This window comes from Parus major, chromosome 17 (assembly GCF_001522545.3).
Source record: "Parus major isolate Abel chromosome 17, Parus_major1.1, whole genome shotgun sequence".
Classification (NCBI taxonomy): domain Eukaryota; kingdom Metazoa; phylum Chordata; class Aves; order Passeriformes; family Paridae; genus Parus; species Parus major.
The window spans coordinates 3,726,523-3,752,624 of NC_031785.1; the positions used below are offsets into that span (position 1 = coordinate 3,726,523).

The window sequence follows — 26,102 nt, forward strand, 5'->3', positions numbered from 1 at the left end:
CTTGCATCACTGTCCAAGGAGCTGTCATTGCCCTGATTTAAAGCTTCTCTGCCTCCCCTGGGCACCAGCAAATCCCCAGCCCCAATTCCAGTGTTCCCAGCACTCCACTACAAACTGGAGAATAAAACAAAATACCACCATAAATATGACAACTTTATTAAAATATACATATGAGTACAAATTAATGATTATATGGATAAAGTTCATTATCTGTAAACAAATATATTAAAAAAGAGCACGTCTTTTTTGTGATATAAAGTGCAGTTATGTTTCCATATTATATACAATATGTCAGCATTGGGGGGCAGGTTGTAAGGACTATGAAACTAACATTTGATTATAAGATAAAATTCTCTGAAAAAGTATACACCTACATATTACAACAAAGGGCTTGAGTTAATTTAACAAAGGAGAATCAGCTTGCCACCACGTTAATTCATCTAACGAGCGCGTGCAGGTGTCGGGATAAATCAGGAGAGTGGCACCAAGCCCATTTTGTGAAGGGAAACTTGCACTTCCCAGAGTTCACACCTTCTCCTCGCCAACCCCAGCCTTGCACCAAGGGAGGAAACCAAATGACCTTGGGTGTAGCTGGAGTCTGGGGGGAATCAAATATACACCACTTTATGTACAGCTCTGATCCCAGGGGGCTCCCAACGTCCAGCAGCGCCGTCCCTCTGCTCGGGACCAGGAGAGGAGTTCTGCTTCAGTGGGGACACAAAAGCCAGGCCAAAAGCATCCTTGTCAGCAGTGTGTGGGACGTGTGGCTGATGGGAGGTGGAGCCCTGGCCAAGGCAGGCCGGCCCTAGGAGTGGGGAGCGCGGCAGGAGCGGCAGCAGGCTTTGCTGTAGTACCAGTGGCTGCACAGGTTCACCTTGATGGCCAAGGCACAGTTGGTTCCTGCCTGGTCCTGGCAGCTGTCGTCTGAGGGAGGGAAAACACAAGGCATGGCAAGGAAACGAAAAAGAAAATGAACAGTTGTGAGGTTGTGAGCTCATTTCCCCCCCCTACACAGCTCCAAACACGATGGGATGAGCAACAACATCATCCCAGCTGTGGCTGTCACCTCCCTGACATCCCCTGGAAGACACCATGGAGCTTCTCCATAAGTATCATTGTCAACCTGGGCAAAGGCAGGAGCAGGCTGAGCTGTTCCTTCACACCTGGCCAGGTTTGGGGAGTTTCATTTGGTCCCAGCCCTGAAGCTCAATGTCTTTGCTGTAAAACAGAGCTGCCCAGGGACTGCTGGAGCCACCAAGGCACTGAGTTGTCCCCAAGCCAAGGGCTTCCCCAGGCAGGGATTCACAATTTCTATCCCAAAGAGGCTATTTGAGATGGGAAAGGGAATCCAGCAGTGTCACATCCAGAGTTAGGAGGAAGTGAGATACTGGAGACAAGGATGAGGCCAGAGGCTGCTTCAACACTCTCCCAGCTCCTTTCAGTGCAAGATTTTGCTTCAAACACATAGGATTTATTCTTAAATATATGTTTGTTTGTTTGTTTTTTGTTTAAAATCCATAGGATGCATGAAACCAAGCTGCTCCCAGGGCAAGGTAGCCATGAGGCAACTCCCAAGCTCCATGTCCCATCCCAGATCCCAAGGGAATGGGCAGCCAAGCTGAGCCAGGAGCTGGCCCCAAATCTGTCTCCCATTTTCATCCTTTTCTTCCACACTGTCCTTATTCCCAAATCCTATTAAAGGATTAGAACTGCGTGTTTGCTAAAGATCACAGGGACTCAGAGCCAACAGATGAGTCAGATAACGAGATAGTTACAAATCCCACAGGACACCTGAAGACCAAAAATCATTAAAATAATGTAACAGACGGAACTTCCTCAGCTCTACAGGAGCAGCAGGCAAATCAGCTCTCCAAAGACCCCTTTTATCTTCAGGTCAGAGCATGATTCTTCTGAGCTCTCCTCTTAATTTATCTCCAGAAAGAGCCAGTGCACAGCCCTGCCATGACTTGGGCACAGAGGGAGAGCTGTCCCCGTACATCCTCCCTGGGATGATTATCCAAACAGGGGCAGTGGAAGGTAAGATGCTGGCGGTGCTGCTTGGAGGGATCCATGGGAAATCAAGGCTGTGGGGCAGTGGGGCTCACCTGGTGGCTCCGTGGGGCAGGGCTGGAGGTCACAGGTCTGTTTTCCCACCGGCTTCACCAGTGGGTCACAGCCCCGCACGATGTCCTTGCCTTGGTAGCACTTCACATCCCGCATCCTCACACCGATCCCACAGGTTTTTGTGCACTGGGGGACAGAGACAGGCGTGAGGCAAGACCCTGCCATCCCAGGGGACTGTGCTGAGCCAGAATCTGCTCATTGGAGAGGTTAGGGCAGGAGGAGAGTGTTGCATCTCTATGCCACACAGCTGTCCCCTTGCTCTGTCTTTGCTGCCAGCACCGTCAGCTTCTGCCCAGGGGCAGGTGGATGTGGCACTGACATCCTCCCTCCTCCTGCTGCCCTTCACAAGGGACCACAAACGAGCTGGCCCAGTCCAGGTGATGCTTTGTAGAACATGGGTGGCCATGGAAGCCTCAGAGCAGCAGGAGTGGGGTTGTGGAGTCTCTGCTGGGCCCAGCACTCACTGCCTGCTGCCCTTTGGATGCCTTGTGGAGCTGGGATTACAGCAGGGCTGCTTTGTCTGACTATAGGGCTTGCAAGACTAAACAAAATGAGGCTCCTGGAGCTCGGATCAGGGAGGCTGCACCCAGGAGGGCTTTCAAGAAGCCCACGCTCCCTCAGCTTGGACGCTTGCTCACTGAACCCTGCCTGGTTTTGGGTTGTGCAGGGTGATGTGGCATCATCCCATCACAGCATCCCCGAATTCTGCATCCCCAGGGCAGCCACCCCCAGTGCACCCCCAGCCACACTCCCAGGCACCAGGGGAAAAAAAAATAAAGAAAATATGAAAAAGCTACAGCTGGCTCCAAACATCCCCTCTCAGTCCTGCTCTCCCTGAGCACAGACAGTCCCAGCTGTGCCATGGCAGGGCAGGCTCTCTGCCCGCAGGGACCACGTCCTGCAGAGCCTCACCCATCTCCTGGGGACCTGTGCTGCAAAGGGATGGGGCAGCACCCCCTCGGGGCTCCCTCCCCACTCACCTCGGACCAGGGTGTCGTGTACCACTTGAAGCAGGGCCGCTCAAAGCACGTGCTCTCCTCCACGGGCTTCTTGGCCACGTCACAGTCAACGGTGTTGCGGGTCTTGATCTTGCCATTGACAATCTCCAGGCAGAGCACGATCCTCTTCTTCACACCACGGCCACACGTGGTGTTGCACTGCAGGGTCACGAACAGGGCCTCCTGAGAGCTGCACACCCCACCAGGACCCCTCCAAGGGCACCCCAAACCACTGGAGCTGCACTTACCCGCTCCCAGTCCTGTGCCAGCCAGTGTGAGGGGCAGTTCTTGTCCCCACAGGGGTGGATGGCCAGGGGCTTGGTGTCCAGGTTGCACTGGGACTCGGGCACCACGCGCCCATCGCTGGTTTTGCAGTACACGTGCCGGATCATCCTGCCCTGCCCGCAGCCGCCGCTGCACTGCAACCACAGCGGGCACTCAGTGCTGGGGATCCATCCCTGACCCAGGGATCCATCCCTGACCTGGGGATCCAAACCTGACCCGGGGATCCAAACCTGACCCGGGGATCCAAACCTGACCCGGGGATCCATCCCTGACCCTGAGATCCATCCCTGACCCGGGGATCCAAACCTGACCCTGGGATCTGTCACTGACCTGGGGATCCATCCCTGACCCGGAGATCCAAACCTGACCCAAGGATCCATCCCTGACCCGGGGATCCAAACCTGACCCTGGGATCCATCCCTGACCCGTGGATCCATCTCTGACCCAGGGATCCATCTCTGACCCAGGGATCCATCCCTGACCCTTCCCGCAACAGGGACAGAGCCCCCCAGGGCTTGGCTGCCTCCCCAAACCTGCCTTCCCCAAATTCCAGAGGGATTTTTGGGGCTCAGCTTAAAACAGCCACAGGAAAGCTCAGCGGATCCTTCCTGCGGCCAACAGAGATTCCATCAACACGGAATCACAGACTGGTTTGGGCTGGGAGGGACCTTAAAAATCATCTTATTCCAACCCCTGCCATGGGCAGGGCCACTTTCCACTAGCCCAGCCCATCCAACCCGGCCTTGGACACTTCCAGGGATGCGATACCCACAATTTCTCTTGGCAATCTGTGGCAGGGCTCAGCCCCAACACCCAGCATCTCTCAGGGCAGGCAAAAGGGGAAGCGAGCAGGGAACCCTGGGGTGGTTCCCAAAGAGGCCAAGGCAAAGGGGAACAGGGAGGTGGCTGCAAATATTCAGTCCCCAGTGCCCTGAGCAGCCGGTGCTCCCCGGCGCTTCCGTGGTTGCTCTTGCAGAGACTCTCAGTGTTTCCTAGCACTGCTGCTGCCATGGAAACTACTTATTTTTAGCTGATGTGAATGTATCAAAACCTGGGTAAAAATAGCTTGGGATGGAGGGGGTCTCTGGAGCAGAACTGTGCGGGAAGGGAAAAAGCTGGGGGGGAGGAAAAAATAAAAAAAAAAGAAAAAGAGAATACAAAGTAAAGAGGGAAAAAAATTAGGGAAAGGGAGGAAAGGAGGAAAGAGAAAAGGTAAAGTGGGGAAAGGGAAAAGAGAAAGAGGGAAAGGGGAAAATAAAAAAGGGAAAAGAGTTAAAAGGTTCAATTTCTGGGCATGGAGCATCAGCATTGCCAAGGGATGCTGTGAAGCAGACAGACAAGAGGATTTTGACACCCACTAAGGCCCTCAGCCCAATCTCTCAGGGTTTAACCCCTGCTGTACCACATCCCCCACAAGGCAGGAGCCCGGGGGAAGCAACAGGATCCACTGGGATCCTGGATCACCCCCAGTGCCCGCGCCAGGCTGACTCAGGGTGACACGGGGAGAGCCAGAGCAGTGGAATTCCTTGGAGGTCAGCTCCCAGCACAGGCTCCTGCAGGTTTGTTGGGGCTGGGACCTGCCAGGGATGATGAGCTCAGTCCCAAATCCCTCAGCGTCAGGGACAAGCCGGGCTGTGCTGGGACAGGACGGCCACTGAGGCGGGGTCTCACCGGTCCCCAGTCGGACACTGTCCACTGCCGGTCACACGGTGGCCCCGTGCAGTTCTTCTCAGCCAGGGGCCGGGCGCTGGCATCACAGAGCTTCTCCTCCTCCGAGCAGCGGATGTCCCTGATGACCACGCTCCGCTCCCCGCAGCGGGCCGGGCACTGGGACAGGGGACAGGGACACGGCGTCAGCCAGGGCTCCACCACAGCTGCCGCCTTCAGCCTTGACATCTTCCCCCCAGCCCAGATTTTAGCATCAAACTCTAAAAGCACACGTTGAAAATGCACGATTGGCTTCCCCAAACCCCCTCAACAGCTTCAGCTGCATCCTGCCCGAGTGCTGTGCTCTCCAACAGGTGATGCCAGAGCGGGGAAACTCAAGGCTCCAGGAATGCCTGCTCAGAGCTGAGCAGTTTTAGCTGTCACTTGTAGACAGGGTGAGATCTCCCTCACCTCCTTCCCAGGAACAGCCAGCTCCTTTCCATCTCTTGGAGAATGTTTTTCCCCCCTGACTGCACGACTGAGATTTTTATGCTGTGGATAAATTTGGCACCGTGCAGCCCAGTGACATTATTTAGAACTGGATTTGAGTTACTACAGTCTCACACACACATTACATTTGCTCCATGCATAACGTAAAGCAGGGAAAAGTGTCAACAGCACAGGGCCCAGACACACCGTGCCGAGATGTTAATCCTCAGAGCCCTGAAATGTGCTTTTTTTAATGCCTATTTCCCCAGCCAACTTGGCACCCCAGCTCTGATGGGATCCAAAGGAGATTAGCTTTGCTGCTGGCTAAGAACAATCTACTCCAGCACTGTCTCAAGCAATCTGTCCCTGGCAAATGCTGGAGGAGAATACAGATTTCTGTAAAATAAACCACTCCAGTTTGCTATGCCGGACAAAATAATGCTCCAGCATGTGCTCAGGGAGCTCCTCTCTACCAGCTGGGAAAGTCAAAACATCCTGCACCACAAGGGAATGCACCAGCCCCTCTGTCAGCTCCAGGGAAATGATGCACACCGGCTTGCAGGGAAATGGAGATGTTTAAATTATGACTAAGAGGAGTTTTTGGGAGCTTCCCAGGAGGAAGAGCCATATTCCTCGTGATGCAAACCATGGGGCAGGTTGGCACCCACAGAGAGCTTGGCTCAGAGCTCATCTGCTCTTGCTTAGATGAGGTCTGTGCTTGATTTGGGAAGAGGCACCCTGAGGAAGCAGCACTGGTTTGGTTGTTTCCATGAGTTTGTGTTTGTAAGGGATGTGCTGGAGCACTGTCCGTGCTTGGGAAGGGATTCAGGGACACAAACCCTCTCCACAGGTTTTCCCAAGCAGAGCAGTGGAAATCTGGAGCAGGGGCAGCACTGTGCCTCCCCACACATCTGCCAGTGGCTTTGGGGACTGGCTAAAGGCACAGCTAGGGAAAGGTTTCATTCTGCATGTGATGCAGGGGAATTGGAGTTGAGGAAGGGGCGTTTTTAGGGATGTAATTGATGTGTGAGTTGGGATCACCTTCCTGGCACGTTGGATGTGAAGAGGTTACCAAGGAAATACTAATGGGGAGATCTGAGCCGTGGGCTCGTGCCCTACCTGTGAGTGACCAATGGCAGTGGCATCCCATCCTAAACTGGAGCCAGAGCTTCATTTTAGGGGCAAAAATACTGATGCACATTGATCCCCGTGCAGTGACGGTGTATCCCGAGAGGCCGACGGCTGTGGCTGGCTACAGACAGGGATAAATGGGGAAAGGGGGAGAAGGCCAGGCAGGGGTGGGCAGGACTCACCTCAGACCACTCAGACATCTCCCACTGGGGCCCACAGGCCGGGTTCTTGCAGACCTTGCGCTCGTCAGGCCGGGCGATGTCGGCGGACTCGCACAGGTCGCTGTAGACGGAGCTGTCGAAGCCGGGGGAGATCATCTTCCAGCAGCGCACGATGCGGAACTGGTACCCCTCCCCACACGTCCGCGAGCACTCGCTCCAGCTGCTCGTCTCCCACCTGGGCAGGACACAGAGCCTGTCACCCTGCTGCAGCATCCCATGGGAAAGCCCTGCCTGCCCCTGGCTGCGCTGGGTGAGCTGTGGCTGCCCTGCCAACACACCGGAGTTTTTCCCAAGGGATGGGAAGCATCAGAATATATTGGGCTCACCCCGCAGACCCCAGCTCATGCCTGAAGGTGAAACCAGTCAGGAGGAAGGGCCTGGCCCAGTGTCCTCAGTGACAACCGGTGTTTGTCACCGTGGCTCTGCCAGCACGTTTCCCCATCAGGCTTTTTGCCTGTGTTTGACCTCTCCTTTTTGCCTGCTTAGCTGAGGACATGCCATCCATCTCCCTGCAGATGCCAGCAATAATGCCACACAGAGCTGCCTGAGCCCCAGTGGGACACAGGCTCGTGTCCCACCATCAGTCTGACTCTGCTAAGCACATGTGACAGGCTGGAAGAGCTGGGATCTGCTCCAAGCACTGCCTGTCCTTCACTGCCACCCTGTCCTGAAAAGAGAAGAGCAGCTTGTAACCAAAGGAAAAAAAACATAAAAGGTCGAGTTTTTTTACAGTATTACTATACTATATCTATTATATTTATATATATTTATTTTATATATTATTTATATATATATATATTTATTTATATATTTATATATATGTATATATGTATATATTATATATATATTATTATACAGTATTGCTATAATATTATAGCAATTAAAGAATGAGCTAAAAATCTGAATGGATCAGAATTCCCAGCTCCTCTGAGGTCCCCCCAGGTTCCCACTGCTGCTGTTCTCCGAGTGGGAGAGCCCCAGCCCTGGTGGCCCAGCCCTCACAGCCCATATGTGGTTCCAGGTACGACAAGCAGCTGTAGGGACATTTGAAGATGGCATTTAGAGGTGTCACCTAACTCCAGAAGAGAAATGAAACAAAGGTCTTCCCCATCCAGATCATGCAAAATTAACTTTCTTTTTTCCCTTTGGAAAGCTTTGCCAGCCCAAGCATCTTCCTGCCTGCCCAAGTGCTGGTGGCTACCTTATGAGCTCCCAGTGCTCCCCAGCTGAAGTCACTGTAAATCACAGAGCAGCTCTTCTCCCTCACAGGGCAAGCTGGAACAGCACAGCCATGGGGAGGGACAGAGTTAGGAAAGGCTGGTGGGAGAATCTAAGCACAAAAAGTACTCTAATACTTCTTTTACAAAATGACAACAGAGATTCCATGGTGCCCTCAGGGTGGGTGCAGCAGCACCATTCACCTCCCCAGCATTTTTCTTGCCTCAGTTGCAGCCTGCCCTGGCTCTCAGCCCTAACATGAGAGTTTCCAGGAGATCTTCTACTCCATGTCCTACCTGTCCTCATTCACAATTACCTGAGCACTCTCCAGGAGCCATCCCTGGTGATGGCATCACTGGGCTCTTGCTTTATCCTGTTCACACCATTCCAGGGTGTGGATCTCTGGATTTACTCCTCCTTTTACTCCTCCCATCGTCTGACACCATCACAGTCACACAACAGAGTGCCCTGAGGTGGAAGGGATCCACGGGGCTCCAGGACCTGCACAGACACCCCGACAATGCCACCATGTCCCTGAGAACCATGTCTCAACACTCCTGGAGCTCTCTCAGCCTTGGGGCTGTGCCCATTCCCTGGGGAGCCTGAGCAGTGCCCAGCACCCTCTGGGGGAAGAACCTTTCCCTGATGTCCAACCTAAATCTTCTTGACACAGCTCCAGCCGTTCTGTGGGTCCTGACATTGGTCACTGGAGAGAGGAGATCAGTGCTGCCCCTCTATGACCCCTTGTCAGGAACTTGTAGGGTGTAATTAAATCTCATTCTCCTCTAGGCTGAACAAGCCAAGTGACCTCAGCTGCTCTTTGTATGGCCCCTCTACACCCTTCACCACCCTCACAGCCTTCCTTTATCCCTTTCCTCTCTGGTGGCACCCAAAACTTCACACAGGACTCGAGGAGAGGGAGACACAGACTCTGGTCACACAGACTAGAGTGGGACAATCCCCTCCCTCTGCCAGGCAGGGGTCTGTCCTGCCAGACCCCCTGTGACCAGCAAACCTCCCAGCCTGCACACCAGCACTGGGGCTGTCCAGGGCTGGGCAGTGTGGCTCTGGACAGCCTGGCTCCAGACAGCCTGGCTCCGGACTGTGGTCACTGCTTGGATTAAGAGCCACATCAGAAGGAAATCTTTCCAAAGGATTTCCAGCACAAGTTCCTCTCCACACCAGCTCTTTCCCCAACACAAGCAAACCTCAGTGATGTTTGGGGTGCTGAAGGGATCACAGGGCTGGGCTTGTGGCACAGTTTGCAAGCCCAGCCCCTCCACCCAATTCACTCACACATTCTCCATGTGCCAGGCAGGGCAGGATGATCCTGCACTGCTCAAAGCTGGACTTGCTGGGAGCCCCAGGTGCCAGCTCTGCTGGGATTTATGGAAGCTTTAACCTGACAGCTTGAACTAAAGCACTCAGGAGGAAATTCTTGCTGCTTCCCAGATGGAATTAAGGGAGGAGGGATGGGAGTGCTAAGGGTCCCCTAAATCCATGGCAACCCTCCCCAAAGACATCCAGGGCAGAGAAAGCACAGAGACTCCAGGAGTGCCCTGTGCAGGAGGTACCTTGGCTGGCACTCCCTCCCAGCACAGAACTCATGGATGGGCTCGGGCCGGGTCATGGCATCACAGTAGGTATCGTCCACCTCGATCCCATCATAGCGAACACACATGGCGTAAGTGGACATCACTCCTGGGGTCAAAGAGAACACACACACACAGCTTGGTGAGCTGGACAGCCAAACTCTCTTCCTGCTGTTGTTTTTCTGGTTTTAGCTGCATTTCTCAAAACTTCCTCCTGGTGGAAAGCAGTGAGTTGGACTTTCTGTTCTGTGGGATGGGAGGGAATATCACAGTGGCCACCCCACCAGTCTGAGCAGTGTGGTTGAGTTTGGCCAGCTCAGAGGAGGGCATGGCCACCTCTGCCAGGGCTTGCCACCAAAACCAATATATGACTAACACATTTTTATAGGAAATACTCAGGGCCACGAGCCTGCTCTGCAGCTCCCACCCTGCCAGGCTGGTGGGTGGAGGCAACAGCAAATGGTCCCCAACCCACTCCATCTGCCCCCTCTCCCTGTGCTTTACACCCTCTTTGCACCAGGTGCTCCCCAGGTGCATCCAGAACTCCAGGCCAAGGCAGGGATCCTGGAGGTTTGGCAAGGAAAGCCCTGCCCTTCCTGCTCCCCCTCCAAAGGAGGAGCGAGACCTTTCCCCACACAGCCTCCCGTGCCAGAGTAAATGTTGGGAAGTCCATTCTGGGAGCTGGCTAGGGACCAGGAGGCTGCTCTGGCTACAGGTAACAAGAATTGCAGCTCTGGGGAACATATGGTTTACATGAAACTAAAAAAAGATCTACAGCTCTTGACATGGCCTTGCCTCTGCCATACGTCAGTGAGAAAAGGCAGCGAGGATGGAGAAATTTAAGTTAAACCTCTCTCGGCTTGCTGCAAACCAGGGCAGAGCAGGCTGGCCCAGCCAAGGGGGAAATTTGTCCAGAGGGGATCAAAGAAGTCAAAAATGTCCTAGAACATGTGGGTGATGGGGTCTTGGGGAAAGGGGCAGCTTACAAAGCTCCTGCTGCCAGCATGAGGCTGCTGGACAAGAGCAAATGCTTAAAATGTAAAATCCTCACATTTGATCTTTCAAGAGATGTCCCTGAGATTGTAAACTCCTCTCTCCCACTCCTTTCCCTCCTTTTAATTCCAGAAGCACTGCAGGTTCTGGATAATTTCAGGGCAGCACAGACAAGTGCACGACCCACACGCCTGATTCATCCCAAAGGATCAACAGGAGCCCCTCACCAAGGGGTGAGGGAGGAGATCAGGTGCCTTGAAGCTTTTCAGGGGGAAGAAAGGAGGAATTTATGCAAAAAGAGTGAATTTCTGCCCTGAAGAATAGAGGCTCAGTTTTGATATCCCTGGCATCTCTGTCACTGTTCCAGATTTACACCCTCACAGCTGAGCTAAGGCTCCAGGGTAGAAGGAGTGGGAGAAACAAAACATAATCAAAAAGCCAAATGCTATTATGTTTCCTGCCAGAGCTGAACAATCTTTAAAAATTCTCTTTGCAGGGAAGCAGCTGAACTTTTCAAACCCCTTGAAGCTGTCAAAAAAGGTGAGGAAGGGGGAAAAAAAAAGGAGGCTCAGCACAGGTTTGGGGACCCTGCTGAGCCCTGGGGAGGGGGCACAAAGTGATGGGAAGTGAAGGCAGCACTCAGAGCTTCCCAAAGGTGTTTGGGGGGATGATGGACACACTGGGCACCAACTCCTGGTCCTCAGCACACCTGAGAGGTCAGTGGGCTTTGCATGCTCAGCCCCCAGCTCCTCTCCCCACCTTGGCACCCGGGCACAGCAGAGCTGGGGTGGTGCTAAAACAGGGCTCATGAGATCCCCTAAACATCACCAACTCCTTCCCATCCCTAACAGACATAAAATGGACTCACACACCAGGTGATTTCAGCAGGTTGTGCAGAATTTGGCTGCTTCTTTTAACTACCTGTGGTGCATGTAGAGCTGCAGGGTTCATGGGAGGAAAGCTTCCACCTGTACATGTCAGCAGCACTCACACCTTGGCCCTTTTTTAACTTCAATCTGTTTCTAGCGATAAGCAAACAAAACAAAACAAAAGAAAAAAGAAAAAAATAAAAGAAAGAAACAAAACAAAACAAAAAAAAGGCATTTACAAGGCGAGCAGTGACAGCCCACGACAGACACACACATCTGGCTGCAGTTCGGTTGGGTTTGGGTTTGGGGGGGGATGTGCTTGGTTTGGCTTTGGTTGGGTTTGGTTGTTCTGATTTTTTGGGAGGTTTGTTTGTTTGAATCAATTTTTTATTTTTATTTTTTCACAACATACCTGTCCTGAGCCCCAAGTAGAATCCCCAGCCTGGTTAGAGGCAGAGCTTCCACTGTCTAGAAATAGAGAGAATGGGATAAAAATACCCACAAGTAGAAACAGTTCAGAATTTAACAAAGTTTGCATTTTCTGCTCAAATACACCTGGCCCTCGGCACACAGTGACTAAAGGTGCAGTATCTCCTCCCCTGCATCTCCAGGGCTGGGCAAACCCACTCGTGCTGCTCAGAGCAGCAGAGATTTTGGCTGCTCCAATCTCCAAAAGCCAGCACAGGAGTTTCTGAGCTCTCCCCTCAAAGCCCACTGATTTTTGCCACTCTGTTTTTGGTGTGATTTATTTGGCTGGCTGTCGGGTGGGGAATTTGGATCTCTCAGTTCCACGCTGTGCTCAAACACAGAATGCCACGGGGAGAGGAGTAACAGAGTCAGCCTGGGGTGAGAAAAAACATTTATCCAAGCAAGAATTGCAGCTGCTCCCTGTGCTGGGAGGGGGAACACCTCAGGGATACTGCACCTTTACAACAAAAGGCTTCGGTTCTGTTCTCATACCTTTGTCCAAACCCTTGAAACAGCTACACTGGAATAGTGTACAAGGTTGTATCCTCACATCCAGTTGTCTCTGGCCTGGCAGGATATGCAGCTTGTATGATTTCTAGGCAGCAGAAGCTCTGAAATTGCCTTTTTTAGTTGTTTGTAAGAAAAAGTTGTGGTCCATCTATCAAATCAACCTTTAAAAGGACACTGTTGAGAATCCAGCCATTTCCTCTCCAACCCACCCTCCTTACACCGCCAGCACTGAGCCTCCAGAAGGATTAAAAACAACAATCTCATTTTCCCTGTTGATTTTGCCTCTGTCAGTTTGGCAAATGGTCACTTCCTGCACTTGAAATGGAAATGAAATTAATGTGACTTTTTTTTTAATTTTTTTTTGTGGAAAAATAATAACCTCAGCTCATTATAACTAATGTTTTATCTGCCACAGCAGCTCTGCCTGGGGACCCACACCAGCTCCTGATCCCTGCCCTGTGCCACCAGCTGCCACCCAGCCAGGAGAGGGCTCACAAATGACACTTGTCATTAAAATATAGCCCACATCTGCTTTTTGTACTTTAATGTGCCTGGAAATGTTACCCATATCCTCCATTCTATATCCTGCCCTCCAAGGCATGAAAGCAAACACCAAGTTATGCTGTGACCAGAACTCCTCTGTCTTGAAAAGGAGAAATTCTTCAAAATAAGCTTTATCCCACATCTGAGGACAGTAAATCTTTCAACAGTGTGCCTTTAGTGTATGTGGTCCTAAATAAAGAGCTTCTATGCATGACAAGGTCCCAGGGACAAGATCTTTCCAGAAGAATCAGAATCTGGGCACAGGGCATCATTCAGCTCATTTCCAGCAAAGACAAAACTGCCACTTTGTTCTCCTCTAAATGCAGACAGCAGCCCATTGTCCAACAAAACTGCGGGCATTTTCTCTTTTATTTTAATTTTCCTCTTTATTATGAGCTAAATAATAAAGTCACGCATTTGTTTCCCAAGCTTTCAATCTGCTTTTCAAGCAAGATACAGCACCAAAAATCAGCACCAGTCCCTCACCCTCAACTGAGCTCTGGGCTGCCCCTTTTCCCAAAACAGTTTTCACAGCAGAGGAATAACCCTGACAAATGCACACAAACGCCACAGATCAGCATCCACAGTCCCTGGCTCCCATTTCTGTGTTTTATTTCGGTTTTTGTTTCTAAGCAAAGGGGCAAACTCGTGGTGCCTGCCACAGGCTCAGCCCTGGCTGCACACTGGGATTGAGAGAGCCTGGATCTGGCCCAGCACACCCCAGGAAGGTTTTAAAGCAGCACAAGAGCCACTAACCCTTCCATCCCAGTTGGATTTGTTTCCAGAGAGGAAATAGGACACTCCACACTGGTGCAAGGTGCTCCTGTAACTGGGTACCTCCATCTGCACTACAAGGCTTCAGTAAGAAATAAATTCTCTACCTCGAGCCAGCACGGTCCCACATGGACAGACTGGTTCCAGAGAGCTGAGCTTCCCTTGTTTGTTCATCAACAGGGAATGAAAATGAGAAAAAAGCCACAATCCATCCCAAAGTGATCTTGGGAAGGATTTGGGAGGTCTCAAGTCAAACCTCCTGCCCCAGAACTAGGACCCCAATAACAGGCCGGGCCCACAGGGCCTTGTCCTTTCCCAAGGATGGGAACCCCTCACTCTGCCTCACTCCAGAAAAAGAGATTTTCCTTGTGTCCCATCCCTGTTTCCTCCAGCACAGTTCTGGCTGTCCCCTCCATCTCTCCCCTTCCTGGTGGGACAACTCCAGTCCCCAGAGCTGAGGGCACACCAAACCCCACATCCCACTGTCAGTATGGGCTTTATCCCACTGTGCTGGTGCCAGCAGGAGCATTCATCCTGACCTCAGGGGCTGAGCTGGAGCTCCTCATCCCTCATCCCCACCCCAGAGATGTGTTAGTGATCACCCAGGTTAGTGATCAGTGCTACAACAGCACTGGGCTTGAGGAAATAAATGAAAAGTCGAGGGAAGTTATAAAGGCCTGGGAACAATCAGGCTGTGCTGACACATCCCATCCCACCCTCTGGAAGTGAGGTGAAAGCTGTTTTGCTGCCTTCTTCTCTCCCTCCCTCTTCTTTTTGTCTCCAAACAGAGGCACCCCAGCTGCCATCCCAAGTGAGGAGGATCATGGGTGGAACTCAACAGGGTGGGTGAAGAGGGGCCAGGACCAACTTCTGCTGCATTGGAACTCAGAGGAAAGGGCTGGGGAATGGGAGCAGGATGTCAAGAGAAGGCAAAAGGAAGGGGCTTCCTCATGGCCATGGCTCTGGCAAGAAGCTGTGACAGCAGGGAGCAAGGCCCAGCTGGCAAACATCAGCATGGACTTCCCAACATGCCCACCAAGGGGGACATCGAGTTTTCCTCTTGCTTAAATGCTCTCATGACTTCCTGCTCCCAAACCTCTGGCCCTTCCTTCCCCATTAACCCCCAAGAGAACATTTTCACCATCCCCCACCTCCACTTACCTCCTGCTTCCAAAGAGATGGAAACCATGCATTGAGCACTACAGAGGGCTATTACGAGTCGAGAACAGCAATAAATTGCATTTACTGTAATTAAAGGCACGTCTCCTACCTTGCTTTGTGGGTTCTGTTCCCCTGAGGGCTGCTCATGCTGACGGTGCCGTTTGAGAGCGGTGTCTCTGCAGAGGTGTTGGTGGCTTTGCTCAGCTCCATGAAGGTGCTGTTGACCGAGTAGGTGACGAGGCCGTCGCTGTCCTCGTAGTCCACGTAGAGGCTGTCAATGGGTGACCCCAGTGAGTTGGTTGGGTCTCCCTGGGAGAAGATGCTGTTCATGGTCATGTTGAGCAGCAGCTCCTTGGAGTCCGATGTCTTGCCCAGCAGCTTGTCCGTGATGGCGTTCTCCAAAAGGAACTCCCTGGAGCTGAGCCTGGCCTCGAGGTCTCTGTCATCATGGTCTGTCTGGTAAGTAGACCTGGTTACGTTTGAATCTAGATTGGAGCCAACACAGGGGGGAAACCACAGTGACAACCACAAAATGCATCGAGGCTGGGAGGGAGAAGCAGCCCAGAGCAGCGGGGACACGCCGGAGCCTGAGCAGCCACGGGGGGGAGAGAGGCAGGGGATGGGTTCTGGGGAGGGGGAATTCATGGGCTTCTCAAGGGTGTGCAGCTTTGGGGGGGTTTATCCCGCTGTGGTGTGGCCAGAGGGGAGCTCAGGACCCAGCAGCACTGCCCAAAGCAAAGCAGAGGTGAAAGGAAGGTGCCCTCCTGGCCCCACAGCCCATGCAGCCATGCTGGGAAGGCACCCCAGGCACTTTGGGGGTGAGATGCCCAAGGGACTCAAATGGGAAGGAGTTGCTGAGGGCTTTGGAGGGGTGGGAGGTGACGGGAGATGTTGTGATGGGGAGTTTTGTGCACCCAGGGCTCCCTCCTGTCCTTGGCATGAGGCAAAGCACAGCAGGGCACCAGCGGGGAGATCTCACCCAGTGTCCACCCCCCACACGCCCCCACCAGAAACCAGAATCTGAAGGGCAAAGAGGATTTGTGAGCAGAGATGTTTTAAAGAACTTTCCACGGTTTCCAAAACACAAACCAGCAGAACCACCAGAGGTAGAAACAGAGCATTTCTCAACAAGAGCTCTGAGAAGCAGAACATTGAGGCCCAAGTCTCCTTACCTTGGGGTTGTTTGCCCTTCAGTTTTGGCTCACAGTCAATTGTTTCTGCTCTTTCATAGACCTCATTGGTTTCCTGACCTTTGCTCAAGTTTAAATCTTCCTCCGTGTCCTGCCTTCCAAACACCTGGTTCTCCAAGTCTATCCTTTCCCTGGAGATTTTCCCAAAATAGGTTGCATTGTGCTGGATAAAGCCCAATGGCACATCCCCATCTAACTCTCGGCTCTCCTCGCTCTCCGACTCAGAGAAGGTGTAGTAGATGGGCTGTAGATTTTTTGAGTGTGGCTTCCTCAGGAGAGTGTACTCAAATGTGATGGATGGGTTCTTGCCATTTTGATTCCAGACCTAGCAATGAAATCAAGTCATTAGCGGGTGCAGGGGATTTGTGGCATGCAAAGCATGGGATTCATCTTGGGCCTGACAGCTGGGGAGCATCTGTTTTGATAATTCCAGTCTGGTTTTCCTTCACAGTGCCAACTTCTTCCTGCTGGAGCCCAGCACCCTTTTCCAAGGGTTATTTGGCAGTGCTGCTGTGGGGAATAACCCCAGCTCAGGAGCCACAGGTCACACTTCTTCCTCAGCCACTGAGTGACCAGAGGCTTGGGGCAGCCACTTCACAAGACAAGACAAGTGGCTTGCAAAGCCACCTTTTGTGGCTTTATGAGGAGCACACCCTCCCCTGCAGCTGGTACACCCCACTGGGGCTGGGGACTCCCAGCTGAGGCAGCCTCACATGGTGTAATGATTTTTAGGCACCCAAGCAACGCTTCCCCTTCCAGAGGAGCCTGGGGCTACCTGGAAGATGTTAGGAGTTGGGCTCTGGCTGGCTGCCCAGAAGAAAATTAATGGACTTTTCTCCAAATACCTGGTTTTACATGGTTTGCTTTCGAGAAAGAATTGGGGTTTAAGTTTTATGCACTTGTCTAAGCTCTCTGGCCCAGTCTCTTATTTTTGCTTTTCCTGCCAGGTAACTCAGCTAAAAATGCCAAGGAGCAGAAGAGAAATCCCCTCACAGTGTCTGAGGCATCTTCTCCCTGGAGAGAGGAGCTACCAAGCCCCCATTCACTGCTCACAGCCCTGCCTGAATCCAAGAGCACTGACACAAGTGAAGTAGGGCTGGGTAAGGAACTGCTCCCACTCCCCTCCTCATGTGAAACCGTGGCAGGGCTCTGCTCCCAAGCTCACCCCTTCCTCAATCCAAGGTGGATTTTCTCTTTCCCATCATGAGAACATGAGAAGTCAAAGCTCACCATTATGTTCAGCCCTTGATTTGTGGGTCCCTGGGCAACAATGTACTCGATCCCGGTCTCGTAGACGTCCATGGGCCGGCGGTACTTGAACACCGTGCCTGCAATGTTGAAGTTCTTTGGACTGTCCACTTTATAGTTCCCATTGAAGAAATAGTACCCAGCTTCATCAGCCACAGCTTCAAAGGAGAGAGAACAGTCAGTGCTGCCACATGCAAGGGCAAAGCTCTGGATTTTGGTTTGTTCAGGGGGTAAAGTCAGAGTGTCACAGCAATAAAACGAGATTCTCCTTCATGGCAATGCATTACTCATCTGTTTGCAACACACACAATGTGAGGACATGTCCAGAGTTCTGGGCCACGTGTCTCTCCACATTCAAACCCCTGGGTTTGTGGCTCCTGTCACCCCTGGCTCCTGTCACCCCTTGGCACCAGCCCAGCAGGAACACTGAACAGTCCCAGTTCTGCAGGGAGCACTGGCCAAGGGCAGGAGCTTCCTCCTTGGGAGCTGATGTCCCCTGGGCCAGCAGTGGCCCAAGACAGGTCATCTGAGCTAGCCCAGGGACTGGTAAAGCACATGAAGCCTTTTTCATCCATAGAATCACCCTACAATGGTTTGCATTGGAAGGGACCTTGGAGCTCATCTGACTTCTGCCACGGGCAGGGACACCTTCCACTGGACCAAGCTGCTCAAAATCCCATCCAGCCTGGCCTTGAACACTTCCAGGGATGGGACAGCCACCTTACAGAAGGCACGAGCCTCTGAGGCAGCAAATGTGCTTTTCTTTGGTAAGTCTGGATTTTCCCACACTGCTCCTGAGCAGCTCTGTCACCTCATGGGTGTGTGGTCACCAACACTTCAGCAAGGCCACGTGTAGGTCACATCCCCTTGGTGCTGTTGTCACTGCACATTCCCCAGGCAGGGGAATATTCAGGGGATCACAAGAGAGGTGAAGTCACATCTGTGATCCAGCACCAGGGCGTCTGCCACTCCCTGCTGAAATCCCAATAATATTCACCAACATTTTCTGCTTTAAAGCAATTAAAGCATTGACAAACATAGCCCAGGTGCTCAGACTGCAGAGAGGAGCAACACCCTGGCTTGGACAGCAGGGCTGGATCTACATTGGATTTAACTCATGTCTGCAACAAACAGACTCGCTGATCCTTGTGGGTCCCTTCCAACTCAGGATATTCTGTGATTCTATGACAAAACTGCATCCAGCTCCACATTGGAAAAAGCATTATCCAGCATAGGCATGCATCCTAGGGAAGTACCAAGAGGTTATACACACCCAGAACATCTGCAGACTTTTTCCGTTCCACTATCTGGATATCCCTGGCTCCGGCGGGAATGTGCGTTACCAGGGAATAGCCTACGGGAAACTACGGATTAATGAAAGGAACTTTGTAACCAGTGGTCTGAGCAAAGCCCTCCTCAGGCAGAGCTGCAATCTATCCAACACACAGGCCTGGACCCACTTTTTTAATGAGCTATGGATTAAAAAGCCCCAACCCTTCATGTTTTAGGCTGCAAATAGGAGCTTATTGGTAATTGAAAAGAAGAATGTGCGAGTTGTGTCCTGGTTTATGGAGGAAAAACACATCCAAGGGGGAAAGGATTAAATTCTTACATGCACAAATATCATGTTTATCTAAATTGGTGTAAGAAGGGACATCTGCAGATGGTTTTATTAGCTAGGGAGGCTGTTGTGTGGTTGAGTACTGATCCCTGCATTAACCAGTGCTCCCAAAACCCCAGCAGGAGATGGGAGCTGGTTTCTCCTCTGGCTCCCCTCTGCTTAGCACCAGACAGGAGATGGGACAGGACAAATCCTCCCACAGCACTAAAGTTCCTGCAGTTTGCTCCATCTCACAGAGCATTAATCATAATTCCTGAATTAGATTGTTATATTTAGGACATGTAGGTTCAGCTGCTTTACATCACAGTGATTTTTGAAATCCTGGTCTTTCAAGATATTGTTGCTTCCTGTTATTACAAATCGTTTATTTCCAGTCTTACTGGGTCATGAGTGTCCTGTTTTTGGCTAAATGACTAAAAAAGACTAAAATAGATACCAGCCTCTTGCATAACCCTTTTGCACCACTCATCAGAGACCTCTGGTTTCTCACAAATACCACGCAAATTTCCTGTTTTGTTTTGTTTTAAAGAAGGTTTTCTCTGCCCAGAATCACAAGCGGCATTAACACACATAGAATACGTGGGAAAAACTGAAGCTGGGCAGTTGGTAAGACCTGAAAGCAATTTACCAAAAAAATGAGTCCATTCTAAAGCCAGCCCTCTCAACTCAAGCCCTCAGTCCCCAAAGCCTTACCAAGATGAGAATTTCCTTTCCGGTAACTGCCGGTTACGTGGGTGCAGCTGCTCCCATCTCCTTGGCAAACTCCACATTTATCCAAGGTGTGGGTGGAAAAAAGAATGCCATCACAGCCAATGGGCTGAAAAATGCACAGACAGAGTGCTGAGGGTCAGGCAAACGTCGCACCCATTGCGATTCTCTGAATGCTACTAACAATATTTTTGCTATAATGTTTAACAACCTCACATTTTCCAGACACGCAAACCCCTCGGAAATCCGTGTATTTGCAGGATGTTCCATCCCTGGCCTGAACCATTAACTGTCTCTGACCATCCACAGTGGTGCAATGAAGGTCACAAGGCTTGCTAGAAATGTGAACATAGTCATCTAAGGGGAAAGGATATAAAGAGAGATTCAAAAACAGCAGAAACACCACAACTTTCATCCTACCCAAGCCAGTGAATCTCTGCCAAGCTAAACAACAGCAGAACAACTGCAGAGCAGTGAGGGTTCAGAAGCTGCCATCTCTTGTGGACAGACAGGACATGGCACTTGGACAGAGGGACAGCCTTTGCACAGCCTGGCAGGAAGAGATGCCCCAGGGATGCCAGGGGCAGCACAGCACCAGCCCAGGGCAGGCACTGAGGCAGCAGCAGCAGCACTGCTTTGTGCAAGGACTCATATGTTACACACAAACGTGCATGTTCACGTAGCAACACTTACACATGAGTTAAATTTACAGATATATTGTTGGAAATACACATGTAGGACTATATTCAAAACCATAGCAACTCAGAGCATTTTGTAATCTATAACTTTTCCATAAACATTCACCCAAAATGGACTTAATTCGCTCTTTGCTTTCTGCAGACAACAACTGGCTGGCAGCACCCACCAGCACAATAATCCCCCATTTTACAACATCCACAGGAAGCAGATGACAAACTCATATTTGCATCAGAACATCAATGCCAAGTGTTTGTCTCCCCCAACTCCTGAGCAGTCAGAGACCCACTGGCCTGCACACCCAAGCAAGGCAGCATCAGTGTCAAAATATTCTGCTGCAAATTCCCCAGGAGCCACAGGAATGCCTGCTTAAACACAAAACAATTCCTGCAACGTCTCTGGTGAGTCAGCTTGAACAGCAGATGTGTTAAAGGAAATGGTCACCTTCAAGGGACAAAAGCCACCAAGGAGAAATGGCTCATGGGCCAAGTTCTGCCTTGCTGACCCTGCCAAGGCTGGCAAGCCAGGGGCTTGGTACACAGGGAAATTATTTTGATAAAGATAATTGTTCTTGAGTATGTACAGAGACCCCTCAAACAAAGTTGCAGGATATCCCATCTCTATTTTTAGGTACCCAAACGTGAATCTGAAGAACCAGAGCTCAGGAGCCTCCTCAGGAGAAGGGTCCTGGCTTCCCAGTAGCTCTAAAGCTCATCCGTGGCTTGTGTTTAATTCAGATTTTGATGGGAGTTCAGTGCCTAAAAGTTCAATAAAATCTCTGTTTCAGAGTCCCAAGTTGTTTCTGAAGTTCTGGCTCACTCCAGATGACCAAAGTGACCAGCTGCATCTCAGTGACATTGGACAGAGCACCCAGAGGGCGTGGGAGAGACCAAATATCACTGAAAACAGCAGAGCCAGCCATGGCCCTGGCTCAAAGGACACTGGTCTGGGTGAGCCTGACTGTTCCTGCCACACAGCCCATCACCCCCTGCTCTCACATCCTCCTGCAGCCTCTGGTCCCTGGGAGCTGTGACCAACACAGGCTACAGACATGAATTCATGTTGCTATTTCATTTTCAAGCTGCCCTGCAGCTGCCAAACAAGCCTTTGAACTCGGGAGACAGCTGATTGTGCCTCTGAAAAACCATTTTAAGACAGCAAAGGAGGAGCCTAGCATCATAACTATCAAAATATTTGGCTGAGCATTATGAAACATACAAAGAATGTCTTGTTACCAGGATATAAAGGTTTCCATTGATACGTCCTGCCATTATACACATGGGAGTTAAATGATGAGCACTGCTCCTCTCGAAAGCTCCTTCCGTTCACAGGGCACTCCTAGAATGGGATACATTAAAATCCTGAGGGAAACAAAGTGCGGGAGAGGTTTCTGGCACATCACCACCAGCTGCAAGGAGTGTTTCTATCACCTTCCCCAGCCAGGGCCACATCCTCCTCCTCCTCCTCCTCCTCTTCCTCCCCCCACTGCAGGATCCCCCAGAGTTGCCAGAGCCACTCTCTGTTTTTTATGGCAAAATGCCCAAAGAGCAGACACTGGTGATGGGCACCAAAGAAGGGAACCCCCAGCTGCTGGGAGGGACAGCAGGGTGACAGCTACAATTCAAAGGGTGTCCCCTCTCCAAGGGACCCAGAAATGCCACACTTGACTTTCCACACAGAGTGTTCCCAACAAGACAAAGGATATCCTTACTTGCACTTTGCAGAGCTGGTATCTTTTGGATGTTCCAGTGCAAGTTTTATTAGCCAGCCCACTCACTGACTTCCTTCTGAATAAAGAAATGGTGGTTAGACAGGGGGCATAAATTGTTTTCCCTTGTTTAAATGCATTTACTCTCTGCCTCTGTAAGGTCAGTGTCCCCACAGCAGAGCCACACAGAGGTCTGTCAGTCTCCCTGGGGCTGGTAGCAAAGATCTTTTGGTGGTCTCAAAGGTGGCTTTGTCACCTGCATCATCAACTGTTCCAGGAGGGAATATCATGGGATGAGGGCCTGGGGACAAGGTTGACAAACTGGCTTTTGGCAACCACACTGTCCAGAGAGGGAAGAGCCAGGCACAAAGCAGATGGAATCAATGGGTCCCCAACCAGCTCTGCACCAGGGGGCCCCCACTGCTGTGCCCCAAAACCTCGAGAACAGGCTCAGTCTGTGTCTGCTGCCCCTCTGCACCAACCCCTGCTGGAGAAACTGCAGGGCCAGCACAGGAATCACTCCTGGCAGGGATAGCCAAAGCTCAGGAGATCACCTCCTGCTCAAGCAGGGCTTGCCAGACACATTTCCATCATCCATTTCTCTGAGTGGTGTCCTTTTGGGTCAGCCAGCCGCAGAGCCCCTCCCCAGCCCATGGGTGCTGTACCTCTGCCTCAGGCAGTGCCTCTCCTGGGATTTGACACCTCCTCCACAGGTCCTGGTGCACGCTGTCCACTTGGTCCACTCTCCCCACCAGTAAGCAGTGACATCTGACCCCTCCTCCAGGCTGTTGGACGTCTGTGTCAGGTCCTGCTCGGAGCACAGGGGAGGGAAGAGAAGCAGGAGTCACATCCAAACTTCACAGCCTGTGTGGGGACACCGAGGGCACCCCTCCCCTCCCAGCCTGCCCCACTCAACCCAGGCATTGCCTTCTCCAGCTGAGGTCAAGCCTGAGGTTTCCATCCCTGAATTCTTGCAATTGTGTTTTCATTACAAAATTGGAATGAAGTGGCAATATTTGGGATTCCTCAGGAAAGGAAATTCTCATTGTTTCACTCAATTGGCAAAACTGAGCTCCCAAAACAACCCAAAACTCTCTGAAACTTTTGGTGCTCTCTGACTCTCACTCCACAGAGAATTCAGGGAGCTGGAGCTGCAGCTGAAAGCTGCACTGGAAGCTTCAACAAACCCTTGCAGAAGCTGTCTGCAGCAGGAGAGGGGGTCAGGGGGTGCCAGGGCGTGCCAGCAGGGTGAAGGATCCTGTGTGCTCTCTTTGCAAGCACAGGTTTGTCACTTCATGGGGGTTCCCTGACACCCCCACCTCCCACACCCTGACCATGCATCAGAGGGCAAAGAAACTGCAAATATTGCATGCAAAGTAAATGAAAGCTCCAGCCACTGCAGAGAGCAAGGGGTGATGCTCACCCAAGAGCAGGGCATGGCCCTCCAGAGTCCTTGAAATGCTCTGTGAATGCTCTTAGCCATGGAAGATACAACTTTAGTCTGGTTGAGCCCAGACTAAAGGGTAAGTCAGAAGTCCTCACAATTTTTGGAGACCTGGTACATGCATAGAGCAGCTCTGCAAGCACAGGGGATTCCCATCCCAGACACCAGAGCAGTTTAAAGCCCAGAGACCCCCAAAAATGTGATACTCTTACCTGAGCTATGACAAAGACAATGTTGCCCACAAGAAGAAGGGCCAGGGTGCCTTTCAGCTGCAACTGAGCACTGATGGAGATGCTGCTCCACCTCCACTTGGATATCTTCATCCTAGAAAGCAACCAAACACTGCTCTAAGCACAGCTCCCACCCAGCCCCATGACCAGCAGCAGGGGCTGCTGTGCCTGGGCTCCACAGCTTTGCTGCAGCATTCCCTCTCAGCTCGGTGACACCAACCACCAGTGACTGGAGCCTGAAGTTTTAATTAATTAATAGAAGCATTGACATGGTACAGGTTTACTCCCCAGCTCAGTTTTTATCTGTCAAACCACAGCTTTGCACTGGTTTCCAGTGGCTGCACCTGACACTGCTCCAAGCCTGCCTTGGAAGAGAGCCTGGTTTACACCAAAGCAAGCGCTGCACAGTGAGTAGCCAGAAGTGTTCCTGGATCTATAAAAGCAGTGCATTTAAATATCCCCATTTACAGGATTGCTCCTGGAAGAATGAGGTGGAAGGCTTCAAAAACAAAAAAATGCAATTAACCATTATTCCTCCTTTTTTCATTTATTCCACTCCAATTCCCCTCGGTTCCCAGGGAAGACGTCTGTTCTTATAGAAAAGGCACAACCCACAATTAAAGAGCAGAAATGAAGTATCCCAAGTGTCAGCCTTTCATCTCTTTCTCCATCTGCCTCATGAAAGAGAATAACCCAGAATGGCATTTTCTTAAATAAAACCCAGCTCAAAACCACAATAGATTTTATTGTGAACCCCCCTGCAAGAGGCAGAAAGGAGCAGGTTTCAGGAAATCATGCTTCCAGGCAATCAAAGCAGATCGTGTCTGTAAGGAAACAGAAAGAAAAAAATATCCTCCTCTAAGCTAATTTCCCTTGAAAAGCAGCTAGACACTATCTTTGGGAAGCAGGAGGGTGGGAGAGGTGCTGCTCCTGGGGAGAGAGGGCAGGACTGCAGACCTGCAATATAAAGAACTTCTTTCCTACTCATTTTTGTTGTGGTTTTTTTCCTCCTTACAAAGGTTTTTGTAGCAGTTTTGAAATCACAGAATTGCCAGCAATACCAGCCCTGCTTTTCTGTCTGGCTTAGAAAAATTACCAGAGGGCTTCCAGGTCCCCAAATCCGCTCTGCAATCTCCCCGGGGGAGAGGTCCAGCATGCTAAAGAGACTTTCCAAGAGGCAGATCCATTGATTAATGGGAGCCCAGAGCGCTTGGCCGGGGATCCCGTGGACAGGTGGCTGAGCCTTGCCTTACACTTGGTTCTCATTAAGGCTCCCAGACACTCCTGACTCGAAGCCAATACCAGAGCGCGCTCGGAGTTTATCCTACAGGCGCTCGGGGCTGCGTGGTTCAATGAAGGGAAAATTGAGAAAGGGGGGCGGGATGTCTCCGAGCAGCATCGCGGAGCCGGTTCCGGGGAAGCCCCGCACGGGCGATGAGGGATGGGGATGAGGGATGAGGGATGGGGATGCGGGATGAGGGATGAGGGATGGGGATGCGGGGATGCGGGGATGGGGATGCGGAGATGCGGGGCTGGGATGCGGAGCTCCATCTCCGCGGAGGGCAGCGGGGAAGGGTCCGGCGGGGAGCGATCCCAGCGGGGCCGGGATGGGATGGGACAGGACGGGATGGGACGGGACGGGACAGGACGAGCTGTACCTGGAGGCGGCGGGGCCGGGCAGGACGATGCTCCGGGGCCGGGCAGGACGATGCTCCGGGGCCGGGCGGGAGCGGCGGCGGCGGCTCGGAGCGGAGCGGAGCAGCGGCGGCCCCAGACGCTCCCTCCTCCCTCCTTCTCCCTCTCCGACTTCAAAGGGCAGCCAAAAGCGCCGGGGCTTCCAGCGAGGAGGAGCCGCCGCAGTGGCTCCCCCCAGCCCGCGCCGGCCGCTCTTATAGCGGAGACGGGGGGGAGGCAGGGGGGAGAGCGGGCGGAATTCACACCTCTCGGCCCGGGATGCCCCCACCCCGGTTAACCCCTCGCCTCCCCCGGCGCCGGCCCGCGGCCGCCAGCCGGTTTCCTGAGGCGAGACCGGGGGGGCACAGGCGGGGGGAGCCCGCACCGCACGCATGCGTTCCCGCTGCTCCACGCATTGCCGGGCCCCCCCGGGAATCCCAGCGAGGATGCCGAGCTCCCCCCGCTCCCCGGGGACCCTCTGCAGCATGTTCTGTTTGCCCCCACCCCACGGAGGATGCTGAGCTTTCCCCCCTCCCCGGGCACTCCTTGGGAGGATGCTG

At 52.0% G+C, this 26,102-nt stretch overlaps 1 protein-coding gene across 5 annotated transcripts; it reads right to left on the bottom strand.

The window, feature by feature from the left end:
* Positions 1–140: 140 nt before the first annotated feature.
* Positions 141–25,951, bottom strand: ADAMTSL2 (ADAMTS like 2). 5 transcript variants are annotated; one of them, XR_002002319.2, is made up of 19 exons: positions 25,527–25,951; positions 23,851–23,962; positions 22,860–23,002; positions 22,198–22,273; positions 21,722–21,824; positions 20,002–20,147; positions 19,776–19,899; positions 18,735–18,815; positions 17,444–17,619; positions 16,196–16,538; positions 15,133–15,508; positions 11,620–11,720; positions 9,688–9,814; positions 6,857–7,070; positions 5,079–5,234; positions 3,371–3,536; positions 3,105–3,281; positions 2,106–2,250; positions 141–924 (listed from the first exon to the last, which is right to left on the bottom strand). XR_002002319.2 is itself a non-coding variant. In XM_015644935.2 (19 exons), the coding sequence occupies exons 1-19, from the start codon at positions 25,934–25,936 to the stop codon at positions 806–808; spliced, it is 3,189 nt and encodes a 1,062-aa protein (XP_015500421.2). In that variant the 5' UTR covers positions 25,937–25,951; the 3' UTR covers positions 141–805. The 5 variants fall into 5 exon arrangements, 4 of the variants coding, with proteins under 4 accessions (XP_015500421.2, XP_015500420.2, XP_015500419.2 ...); XM_015644935.2 differs by having other exon boundaries at positions 3,371–3,541; positions 15,133–15,475; positions 16,274–16,538; XM_015644934.2 differs by having other exon boundaries at positions 3,371–3,541; positions 16,274–16,538.
* Between the last annotated feature and the right edge of the window lie 151 nt (positions 25,952–26,102).